Source organism: Dermacentor silvarum, chromosome 1 (genome assembly GCF_013339745.2).
Source record: "Dermacentor silvarum isolate Dsil-2018 chromosome 1, BIME_Dsil_1.4, whole genome shotgun sequence".
In the NCBI taxonomy this organism is placed as follows: Eukaryota; Metazoa; Arthropoda; class Arachnida; order Ixodida; family Ixodidae; genus Dermacentor; species Dermacentor silvarum.
This window is the reverse complement of record NC_051154.1, coordinates 32991907-33003284: the sequence shown is the minus strand read 5'-3', so window position 1 is coordinate 33003284 and position 11378 is coordinate 32991907. Positions and strand designations below refer to the sequence as shown.

The 11378-nt window shown below is 45.2% G+C and overlaps 2 protein-coding genes across 2 annotated transcripts in view; one reads left to right on the top strand and one right to left on the bottom strand.

The window, feature by feature from the left end:
• LOC119455735 (uncharacterized) overlaps positions 1 to 965 on the bottom strand; it is a 13158-nt gene extending 12193 nt beyond the window's left edge. The window contains exon 1 of the mRNA XM_037717556.2: positions 927 to 965. Within this exon, the coding sequence (XP_037573484.1) occupies positions 927 to 965 (39 nt within the window). The remainder of the gene's footprint in view (positions 1 to 926) is intronic.
• Positions 966 to 1136: 171 nt separating this feature from the next.
• Positions 1137 to 6486, top strand: LOC119454582 (hexokinase type 2-like; the record flags this gene model as incomplete). The annotated part of the gene is given in 5 exon segments (XM_037716565.2): positions 1137 to 1342; positions 1438 to 1508; positions 1511 to 1592; positions 2005 to 2278; positions 4583 to 6486. Coding segments are annotated over 5 exon segments (735 nt in total), but the record flags the coding sequence as incomplete, so codon positions are not given.
• Between the last annotated feature and the right edge of the window lie 4892 nt (positions 6487 to 11378).

The window sequence follows — 11378 nt, the reverse complement described above, 5'->3', positions numbered from 1 at the left end:
GTTCCAAAGAACACTGAGAAGTCAATGCTATTGACAGTGTACTAGAGTTCACTTTCAAGTGATGGGACTAAGGTCCTTAGAACTTGGCATCCACTTCCACATTGTGACATTAATATGTCACATGTGCGCCACTGCTGGCTCTTGCATTGCTCTTGCACATTGAAAGCACAATGCTTTGCTGCAGTTTTTGGATATTTGTCGACATTTGGGCTCCTGAACAACTCTTCAATGCACACATGCCCTAATCTGGCTTTTCTTGTGACTGCTAACGACTTTGAAAGTGGGCTGATGTGGCACGCTGGAAAGGCTGCACAACTGGTAATGCCGATGTGTCTGATGGTGGCTGCAGTTTGTTGCGCCCCCTTTAGGAGTCGCACGCTCCCCATACTCTGCACCATGATTGATCGTAGGTACCTATACTCTGTTCACGATAACTTGGCAAACGGGGGAAGGCTGCGGGTGCTGTGGGCCAACAGTATGGCGGTAGAAAGGTACGCGACTACTCCCAGTGTACAGTGGGAGCTGTTGTCTGCTCAAAAAAATAAGCCATAGTGCAAAAATTCCAGACATACGTGTGGCAGTGGCACGGCAGGCCAAAGCGGGAGGTGTTGTCTGCTAAAAAAAATTATAGTGCAGACATTCCAGACACACATTTGGTGCCCCTACCCCTTCTTCGTCAGCCCAACTTTTTTGTTTCTGAATTGAAAAGCCAGACAGTACCACACATGTCACAAAAAAAAAAAAGGTTAAAGTGAATTTATATTTAAAAGAATGCCGGATGATAAATAATGAGAACGCAGAACTTGTTTCGAAGACTCGCATTAAAAAAAAAAAGTGAACTGTGTTCTATGAACTATGTTAAGAAGCGGATGGCTCTCCAGTGTGGAGTGCGGAGGTCCCGCAGGCTTCGCCGTTTGCCAAGTTACGGGGAAACAAGTGATGGTGAAATGAGCCTGAGCGTACATGTTGTCTCTGGAATATGAGCATGGACAGCTGAGCATTTGAATATTGTGTTCAAGATCAGCTTCTTGTTGAGATTTATCACTTTTAATTTATCATTTAATTTTAATTTGATTTATCATTTTAATTTTAATGCTGTCCTTGTTGCATAGTACGGGTTGCTTGACTGACACTCTCATTCTGTGTTAGGAACTGGAACAAACGCATGTTACATGGAGAAACTAGAAAATGTGGAACTTTGGGATGGAGATCAAGAAGAACCTCGACAAGTCATTATCAACACAGAGTGGGGAGCGTTTGGTGACCATGGCTCTTTGGAGTTTGTACGAACACGTTATGACAGAGAAATTGATTCGGCTTCACTCAACCCTGGAAAGCAGTTGTAAGTAACATTGGCCAGTATGTAAGCGGGGTTTTTAAACATGTTTCTCAAGTTGCTCATTTCCCTCTCGTTTGTTTTTTCTTTGCTCTATCTAGGTTTGAGAAAATGATTTCTGGCATGTACATGGGGGAGCTTGTTCGTCGTGTCTTGGTACACCTTGCTGAGGAAATTTGATGTTCAGCTCGAAGCTTTCTGAGAAAATGAAGACCCCCTATCTCTTCAAGACAAAGTACATTTCTCAGATTGAAAGGTAAATCCTTTTTTTCCTTCAGAAACCAAGGTTAAATTACGAACAAGTCGATGTCATTTTGAAAGTAGCAAAACATTGCCACGTATGATGCTGTATCTGACCTTAAGTTCATTTTTTATCGGTCAAGATTGTGTGAATGACATCAGCATGCTGCTTTTGGTGTTTGGTTTATTGTAGAGGCTTTGAATGTAAACTGGCTTAGTGGAATAGTTGCTCACATGTTGTACTTAGAATTCGCCCAGTCTCTTACCGGCACACTTGTGTTCTGTGGCAACAGATTTTGACTCCATGATTGCTTCTGCCTCTCATGCCTGAAAGGACGTTTCTTAGCAATCTGCTTCTGCCGTTGAGATTTGCTGCAACACAACGTGGGCTGTTGATATGCATGCCTAAGTATCTCTTGTGTCTGCAGTGACCCCCGAGGTGTCTATGAAGAAGCCCACAGTGTAATGGTGAAGATGGATATGGTTGGCACGGATGAAGACTGTGAGAGCCTTAAGCTCATCTGTGCCCGTGTGTCATCACGTGCTGCCCACCTGGTGTCTGCCGCTGTGGCCACCATCCTAAACAAGATGAAGCGGCCTCACACCACTGTGGGTGTTGATGGCTCAGTGTACCGGTTCCACCCGAGATTCCATGCACTTATGGAGGCAAAAATTGCCGAACTTGCCAATCCTCAGTATAAGGTAAGATTGAAAGAAATTTGGTAATATCTTTAGGGTTCTGCATTTTAAGAGTTTATCTAGGGAGCAAAACTGTTTTTTTCCCCTGAAACAAACAAAAACACAGTTTACTGGAGCTTCCTTTCACAGTGCTATGAAATTTCGAGTTTTTAGCATTTATAGTAGTGTTAACCTTTTAGTTTTGTCCATACCCCCAAAACAGCATTGTCTGAAAAGAGGAATGGAGGGCAGTGTAGGCCGCAGGAATACTTTTTTTTATGTCAACGTGTAGAATAGACTGGTTAATTGCTGTTGGATTTACTATAATATATACATGTGTATTTACCAGTGTTAAAATCATTGTGGCGCACTTTTTGTAATTTACTGTATGCAACATTGAGAATGCCCTTTCAACGTTTGCACTGGATATAGTAAAAGCTAGTAGATCGAGCACAGTACTTGAAAGTACAGGCCACTCTCCGGCATGCATCTCTCGGAAAACAAGTGTCTGAAAGATTCGTTGGTATGCCTGATTTTGAGAGCTCCTTTGCCAGCAAAGTAATGTAATGCCTCAGTGACAAAATGGTAGAAAACACCTGTTCATACATATGGAATGCTGCTGGTAGTTCTGTCTTCATGTTTGAGTCATGACCTGAGCACGATACCAGAATCACTTTCTTGCGCAGTGCAAGTTGTGAAAATTTTTCACTGCACAGCATGGCTCTACACGTAGCAGAAATGTAGTAATCTTGGCAGCTTTTAATGGCTTCACAGTACTACTCCTTATCTACAGTGTCAAGCATGCAGTCGACATCCTCGTAGAGATTGTTGCAAATGTGTCATTCCATAGACTTAGCAGCGCCTGTAGACACTCTGCAAGGAGACGGTGCATGTCAGGCAATATAGTACTCTGCTTCTAGTTCCCGAATTATTGAGAGCAGTTCGTTTCTGTAAGGACCTCAGCTTGGTGAGCAAGTTGTGTGAGGAGCTTGTTGTCACTACAATAGTATTGTAGCTTCTGGCATTCTTTCTCGTGAATGTAGTCACAGCAATGCCTCATCATCACAACTGAAGGCCCTGAAGTTCAGAATTTTTTGGTTGATTTAATTGTATATTTTTTTACCTGCAACTACGTTTTGGATTTTGTCGGAATAATTTGAGAACACAGAACCCTAACTGTATATTCTGGTAACCCAGCCCCTCTCTCTACTAGTCTTTCTTCTTGGAAGCATGCTTTTGAAGGGAAATACAGTACCATTCTTGGAGCATTTTGACATACCAAAATCATCTATCGCAATACACCACTCCCGAGAGGTCACATGCTATATGACCTCTTGCATAGGCAGCTGTACTGGGAGAACTGGTTTTCCATAAATGAATATTGCATAATTCATTCTAAAACGCTATTCTGTGTTGATCTGTTTAACTTTCCTGTAAGCAATTTGCCCATTCTAGCATTGAAACTGAAATAACACACCTTACTTATTGGTGCATTATATATGCTTGGCCACTTCAGATGCCAGGGTGAATTGCTTATTTGTTGAAGTGGCGTCCTGCATCTCATTAACTGTTTTTGACCAACAGGGACACTATAAAAAGATCACCAAGTCATTTCAAACTAGTATCTTTTCGAAACTCTATTTGCATTTCATTATCATAAATCATGTATTAGTGTAGAAAATTATGGCCAGACTTCCGTTTTTAAAATTTTGTGCCTAAATTGCAGCATCTTGTAAGTCGATGTGATAATTCACATCATTGCTGTGCCAATGAATTATTTTGAAAAAAAGTGTGACTTGTACACCACAAAATATAGCAATTGATTGAATGATTCATGTAAATATAAATCTATTGTTTCATGCATTATAAAGCAATGCTAGCACTACAGTTTCAGTGCTCAGCAATTCAAATAGTTTTGTCACATTGCAATGCTGGACCCTGGTTTCCCAACCAGGGTCCAGCATTGCAATGTGACAAACTATTTGCAGCCTTAACAGCATATGCTGTGTGGTCCTGGCATTTCAGTTTTGTGAAGGCAGTAGTTTTTTTTCCTTTGGGAAGAGAAACATCTGCTTATGCTGTAGGTTGGTGTATGCTGGCCATGTTGTCATAGCCTTCAACCTACATGGGAAGTGCAAAAGCTCACTCTTGCTAGGAATAGTGATGATACATTGTAGTATCTACTTCTGCAAACTTGAATATGTGCTGTCTGGAGCAGTGGCATTATTATTAGTTTGCCTTATTATTTACAGTGGTAGTTGCCTACTCAGATGGAGTGCCAGTCATGTGTAGTGCTGTATTAACAATGCGGTTTCACCTTTATTTCAGTTTGACCTGATGCTTTCTGAAGATGGAAGTGGTCGTGGTGCTGCCCTGGTTGCAGCTGTTGCTGTACGCACAAAGAAAGAGAAATCTACCAAAAGCCCTTGAGACAACAACACTGAGCCTTCATTGTGCTGCAGAGTCTGTTTGTTGTGAGACGCTATTTATTGGACACCACATTAAAATTTGCCAAACTCTTCAGTCTTGCTGCAGGGCTTGAGGCTTTTCTTGCAATCAGAAATGACAGAGCAGGAATTACAGCTAGAGGTACTCGTTTAAGCCTCTTGGCCTTCTTACGCACTTAAACTGTTTAGCATGAGGGGGAGAAAACAGGAGCATGCAATGTATGTGATACATGTAGAGATTGGTTGCGAAAAATATGCATGTTAGTGCCATGTGTTGTATGTGGTACTATAAGCAGAGAAATCAACAATAAGCAATCACAGGTGCCTTGTTTGGCTTAGGTGCTGGTTGCATCCAAGAGTCCCTGTCCAATTCTGCCAGTAATATTGCAGCTACTCTCATGGATGATTACTGCCCTGTCAGCCCTGCACTTGGAAACAAATATTACTATGGCACATCTCATGTTGACACCCATGTCATCACATTCAAATGCAATCTCATTGTCTGTTAGTGTAAATTTTGCTGATGGCACTTTGTGCCACAATTTCTGGTGGTAGCTTATGTTTTAGGACCATCATGGCACTACAGTTCTTAGCAGCAAATCATTTTTGAGTTCACTGGTGCATTCTTCCGGTGCATTTGAAATGTCAGCGCATTCTTCCATGGGTATGGGGGATGACTAGTCAAAGAAGCATTTTACAAGCTGTATTGTTTGTCTTAACTGTGGCACATTGGTTTAAAAGGTGCTATCAACTGCAGGATGCCATTTTTAAGCACTTGGTCTTTAATGTTTAATTTTAGTTCATTTTAAGTACTTTGCCACTGGATGTCTTGTCACTTGTACAGTTGATTTTAAAGACTGCTGTCGTCATGTGGTAATCTCCTTGCAGTGTCCTGCACTTTGATCTTCTTGTGATATTTTTTTTATTGTGTGTATGTATGTGCATGTGTGTGTGCTTCATGTGTAGCTGTAGGGCTTCCAGTTGGCCCCTGGTTAGAAACGTTGGAATTTGCATATTGCAGGACATTCCAAGAACAGGTGTAAAGTAAACCAGTTTCGATTTCAGATACAACATGTTCATGTAACGCAGATCCGTTAATTTTATGCAGTTGAACTGCCTGTGTTAAGGTATGAGGAAGATGATGCTCCCCAGTCCTGTTATGCACTTAAATTACCTGTGTTGAAGTTTATACAAAATTTCACTCCCAATATTCATTTTGCCATTTCATTTTGTTACAGTAAGTTTTATTTTTTGCATGAGATCAGTAGTCTATTATGCGTGTTTATTGACTTGTGCCAAACTCAACGATTATGTGCATCCAGTCTGTTTTGATGTTATGGGTGCTGTTTAGTACTGCATTTGTTTTGCACCACTTGTAAGGAGTATATAGTTCCAGGCACATCATAGCATTTGTTTCTTTGTTTTAAGGCAACCTCTATTAAGTGGTATTACTGTTGCATGATGTTGACACACTATTTCGTGAAATCTTGCCATTGTGGTGAGGGCCCTGGATTTGCTCGTAGTTTGGCTTGTAAATAGCATTGTAGGTGAAATCTGGTAGCCTGCTTATTTAGTAATTTTTAGGTTGAGATCCCTTCTGCCTGTGCTTGCCTTTTCTTTGTAAAAAGTGGCTTTGCAAAAGGGTACTACTCTTAAAACGTGTGCAGAGAAACCACGTTTTGTTCTTGAGATTTCAGGTTGCATTATGGATACAATTTTTTATTTGTTCTGTGAAAAATATTGATTAGAGTGACCAGAATCTTTCAATAAATAGAGTACAAAGAGTTTGCATTGTGGTGTGCTGTTTATCTGAATTTATTTAGTTGGCTTCCTCAGCAGGAGTCGTATGAAACTACTCATTTTGCTGGCTGTCATCTGTGCGCACTTTCATGACCGTTGTCTCCAGCTGGCGACAAATAAACCAGCACTACTTCGTCAAACGTAGTTCGGTGAAGCGCAGTGCATACGGTTCAGTAAAGTTCTCTAGGCTTCGGGAATTGTTTTAGTGGTAATGAGCTGTAATAGGAATGAAAGAGGTGCTGCAGAGGACTCCAGTACCACCTGTTACTGTGAGCTAAGTGAGGACGAAAGAGAGCAGGTGGAGAGAGTGAGAGATGAACACTTTATTTAAAGTCGATAATGGAACTTGCTGAGGCCCTTGGTCCAAGGTTGTCGGCCACGTAGCCGATTGGGTAGAGGGGTGGAGGAACAAGGAAGGAGAGGGAGGAGAAACAGGTGGGGGACAGTGCCACAGAATGTGTTGGGAATTGGGGTAACCTCCACAAAGGCAGACGGGTGGCGGTTCATATGCAAAAGCACGGAGACGGTGGAGGCGGATTGGAGAGACCAAAATGTTGGACTGTGCCTGCCGCAATAGAACGCCATACGCATGTAGGAGTGCTGGATGGGGACGGGGAAAGACTCTTCTGAGGAGACTATAGGGTTCTAGGCTGTACTGTGTGAAGCGTGTGGAGTGTGAAGCGTGTGAAATGTCGGGAGCCTGGCGTAAAGCTTCACAGGCGAGCTAGTTAGCCCGTCCATTCCCCGACAATCCCTCATGACCAGGAATCCACACAATCTCCACCGGTGTGCGTAAAGAATGTGCTATGAGAGTGGCAAGTGGGGCCGGAAGAGTTCCTTGCAAAAGTCCCATGTAATCGGTAAATATGATCGGAGGTTGTACAGAATTCGGGGCTAGATAACGAAAAGCTGCAGTCTGGGCCTGCAACTCTGCTAGCGCGTATGATCACTAGTAGGAAGCAGTTCGCGATGAACTACAGCTGGGGATTGTGAAAGTACGACTGCAGCGGAACCGCGGGGGATGCGCTGTCGTCCGTGAAGAAACAGGAATACGAGGCAATAGTGCGGAGGTAGCGCTGGTAATATAAAATGCAGGCTGCACGTTGTGGGAATCCTCGGGTCCCATAACCGCCGCACGGGCAGCGAACGTCGCGTCAAGCGCATGCGTGCCAGGGAGAGTTGGGAGAGGGGAAACTTTCCTTCCGCGGGCGGCGCGCGGGAAGCGCATTTACCGCGGTACAAGGAAAATTTTTGAAAAAGAAAAATAATGATAGGTATACAAAAATGCTAGATAAAGAACATGTATAGTATACCTGATTAAATCAAGCAGGCTAGGTGACTATTTGTCGCCGCCCCGTTTCAAAGGGGATGCCAATAAATCATCATCATCATCATCATCATACATTCGCGCGCCCGTACATGATGATGATGATGATGATTTATTGGCATCCCCTTTGAAACGGGGTGGCGACAAATAGTCACCTAGCCTGCTTGATTTAATCAGGTATACTACACATGTTCTTTATCTAGCATTTTTGTATACCTTTTTCAAAAATTTAGCTTGTACCGCTGCCTATGATTTTAAGAGATGACAGCCGGATGACTGCAGCGCACCCGCGCGGCACTAACGGGAACTACGCATCTAGGTGCTTTTCGGTCCTAGGGGTCGCGCGTACCTATCTGCGTCGAGCCCCCTAGTCCCCGCTCGCCGCCATAGCCGCGGGAACGCCTCCGCTGGACCAGGCTCGGCAACTCTCCGCAAGCAGGGTGGCGTGCACACTGCTGGAATCGATGTCTATCCTGCATTGTTTGAGATAAAACGAAGCGATACAAGGTGGAACAACGCGTTTGCGCGAACGGAGCTGTGCGTGCACAAACAGCGCGACGACGACCACGTTGAGAAGACGATCGTTTTCTAGTGCGGCCGTGGCGAGCCGACTGTTGGGTTCTAGTGCAGGTACTGAACGAGCATTAACTAGAGAAACACGGGATTTTGACGCGATTAGTGACAGTGTATACAACCGTACGGGCTTACGTTAGTGTCATGTGGTCAATGTTAAAACGACGATGGCATTTGTGCGCTGGCGAAGTGTTAAAACGTGATTACATTTGGCCGATCATGAAGTCGGAGGGAAGTATGCATGTGATCGTGGACGAATGGTAGAGCATCAAGCTCGTAGTAATACCTGAAAGAACTGATTATGCCACAGTGCTAGAGCCTAATTTCTTGCCATTAGTAAGCAGGCAAGAAGACAATACATTGCTGCTATGCTCCTGTCGCGACTGTTTAGTCAATTAGTTTTAGTAGTGCCGTGTTACGGTGTGGCAAGTGCGGTAACGTACCGCGATGACCGAATACGTTTGAGCTGCGTGTGTGCTCGATGCGTACGGCAACTTGATAACGATGACAGCGGTTAACCTTCAGGCCTTGCGTACAAAAAATAGGACTGTTTGTTTTAAATTGCACTGCTGCCGACACTTTACACCAGCAGATAAGTGGAATATAGTTAGTTACTGCGCCCCCTCTAAGTAAAATCTTCGTCACTAGATGACGCCACCAACCCGAAGTGTTTTTTTTTTTTTTTTTTTTTTCACACTTGCTGCCACTTCGCCACGTTGCAGAAGGAGAATTAAATTTAACTCGTCTCTTGGTGCTACCATGGTGAAAAACGCACGCGAGACACGGACATGCATGGCGTGGGCTCTGTGGCCGACGCCACTTGCTCGCTATGTTTAGGCTTGGTCCGGCTCGGCTTGCAAAACATGGTGCGCACCTTACCGTATGCGGTAACGTATGGTAAAACTAAAAGGGGAAAGAAATTGAGATCCAAGCTAAGTGACAAATTGTGGCCAGTCAGATTTCAACACCGTTAACTCAATGCATCATTCTGAAGGACCACGGCGCGCGCTCCGTGGAGCCATGCAGAAGCTGGGGAGGCGACGGCGCTAGGGCGCAGGGACTCACAGAGCTAGGGGCGTTTGCGGAGACGCGTCGCCAGCAAGTACCTAGATCTGTAATTCCCTTTAGCGCCGCGCGGGCGCGCTGCAATCGACCGGCTGCTAAGGTCCCTCTATGTTCCGGCTGCACGGGCGTGCGAATGTAAATGCGCGCGCGGGAATCGCAAGCGCTATCAGTGCCACCGGGTGGGTCACGTGACATCCCGCTTGGTCTCCAGTAGAGTGAACTAGATAGCACAGCCCCCTATCTAGTTCACTATAGTCTCCAGCAAGCGGCGACGGCGGAAGTCTCCGCCGTCGCTCCCGTTTTCCCGCGCGTGGTTAGTCAACCGCGTTCTTGCCGCGGCAAACGGTGAAGTCCAACTGAAATATGCAAGTAATTGCAATATATACAGTGGAAAACAAAATTACTGGTTAAGATTTTAAACCACATGCTCTTTTCTGCAGAGCAAAGGAATGTCAATTGGCTGGGATGTTTGGGTGAAACCGACACCTTCTCTCGGGCGCTATAGATTTGCTGGAATCGAGATGAACGACATCGCTATGTCAAATACATGCTACAAACCGGCGCGCATGCTGTGCCACTTGTTTAGTGGACTGGGAGTGGCACGACGATCATGATTGGGTTGTGCGCCTTGAATTGCGAGCGCATTTCAAGTCTCCGGATTCGGGCGGCGTGTGCGCTCTGCGGGAAGCTTGCGGAAGCGCTCGGCTCCGCATCACTCGGGACTCGGAAAAATAGTCGACAGTCACTTTACCATGGCTAGGGTGGCTACCCTACCATGACCGCATAGTCACTGCTCGTGCGCCGCCATTCCAGTACGATTTCAAAATTTTCGCTCCACACCTGTCGAACTCTCGAAAACGATTAATCTAACAGGCCTAATCGATTAATTAAGTCGAATAAATGAAAGGTGGACATCGATGAAGATTAATCGTTTTGCGGGATATATTTAATCGATTCATCGATATTACCAAACCTACGTTTGACAGGAAATGTATTTTGCGAGAACCGCAGCCTGGGCTTGTTGGTTTTCCATCTGATGTTAACTGCGCAAAATCCTTAGACGGTAACACAAGACGCTCCCACGGCGCTCGTGGTGTCGTCTTCTCGTCTCGTGTTCCCGTCTATAAGGTGTTTGCGCTGTTAACACCAGGTTTGACAGGAGTGGCGCGAAAACTTTGAAATCGCACTGTAAAGGCGGCGCACGAGCAGTGATTGAGCGGCTGTGGTGGTGGTGAAAAACTTAATTGAATGATGACATGCGAGTGTTGCGAGTCCGGTACCCATGTAGCTTCTGCCGCAGCACGGGTAGAGCCGAGCGACTGTCGACTGTTTTTAACAGCGGAGGTCGAGGTTGTAGGTCGAGGCTGGGCCGTCCGTCCGTACGCCGATGTCATGCAGCTCACGTGACCAGCAGAGGATGAGAGCCGCGCCGGGGGAGGGCAGGTCACGTGACCAGCAGAGGAGGATAGCATGGAGAAAGGAAAAAGATAGGAGGGATCCCTACCGCAACGCGATTGACGCCGACTCTGGTGGCCCAACACGCGGTGAAAACGTCAGAGCACGAAGGATATACGTCACAGCGCGTGGTAGGTAGGTACTCCCGGTTGATTTTTTTTTCAATACCCATTCGAAACCATTTGGAACTCTTGAAATAAACGAAAACAAAACCAAGGAAAAAAAAAACAAGGAAAAATCTTTTTCCTTCCTGCATGTGAGCAGCTGCCGGTCGAGCGCTCACCGAATAAAAACTACCGGCAACCAAACGTCTCGGCAAATCTCGATTCTCCGTGATCTCGACGCAAGATGTCACGTGTTGGGCCACCACTACTGGCAACACGAAGCGTTCACTTTCCAAGGCTGGCTGCGTGACGTAATGCTCCCTCATATGTTTTTCCTTCCTCCATGGAGGATA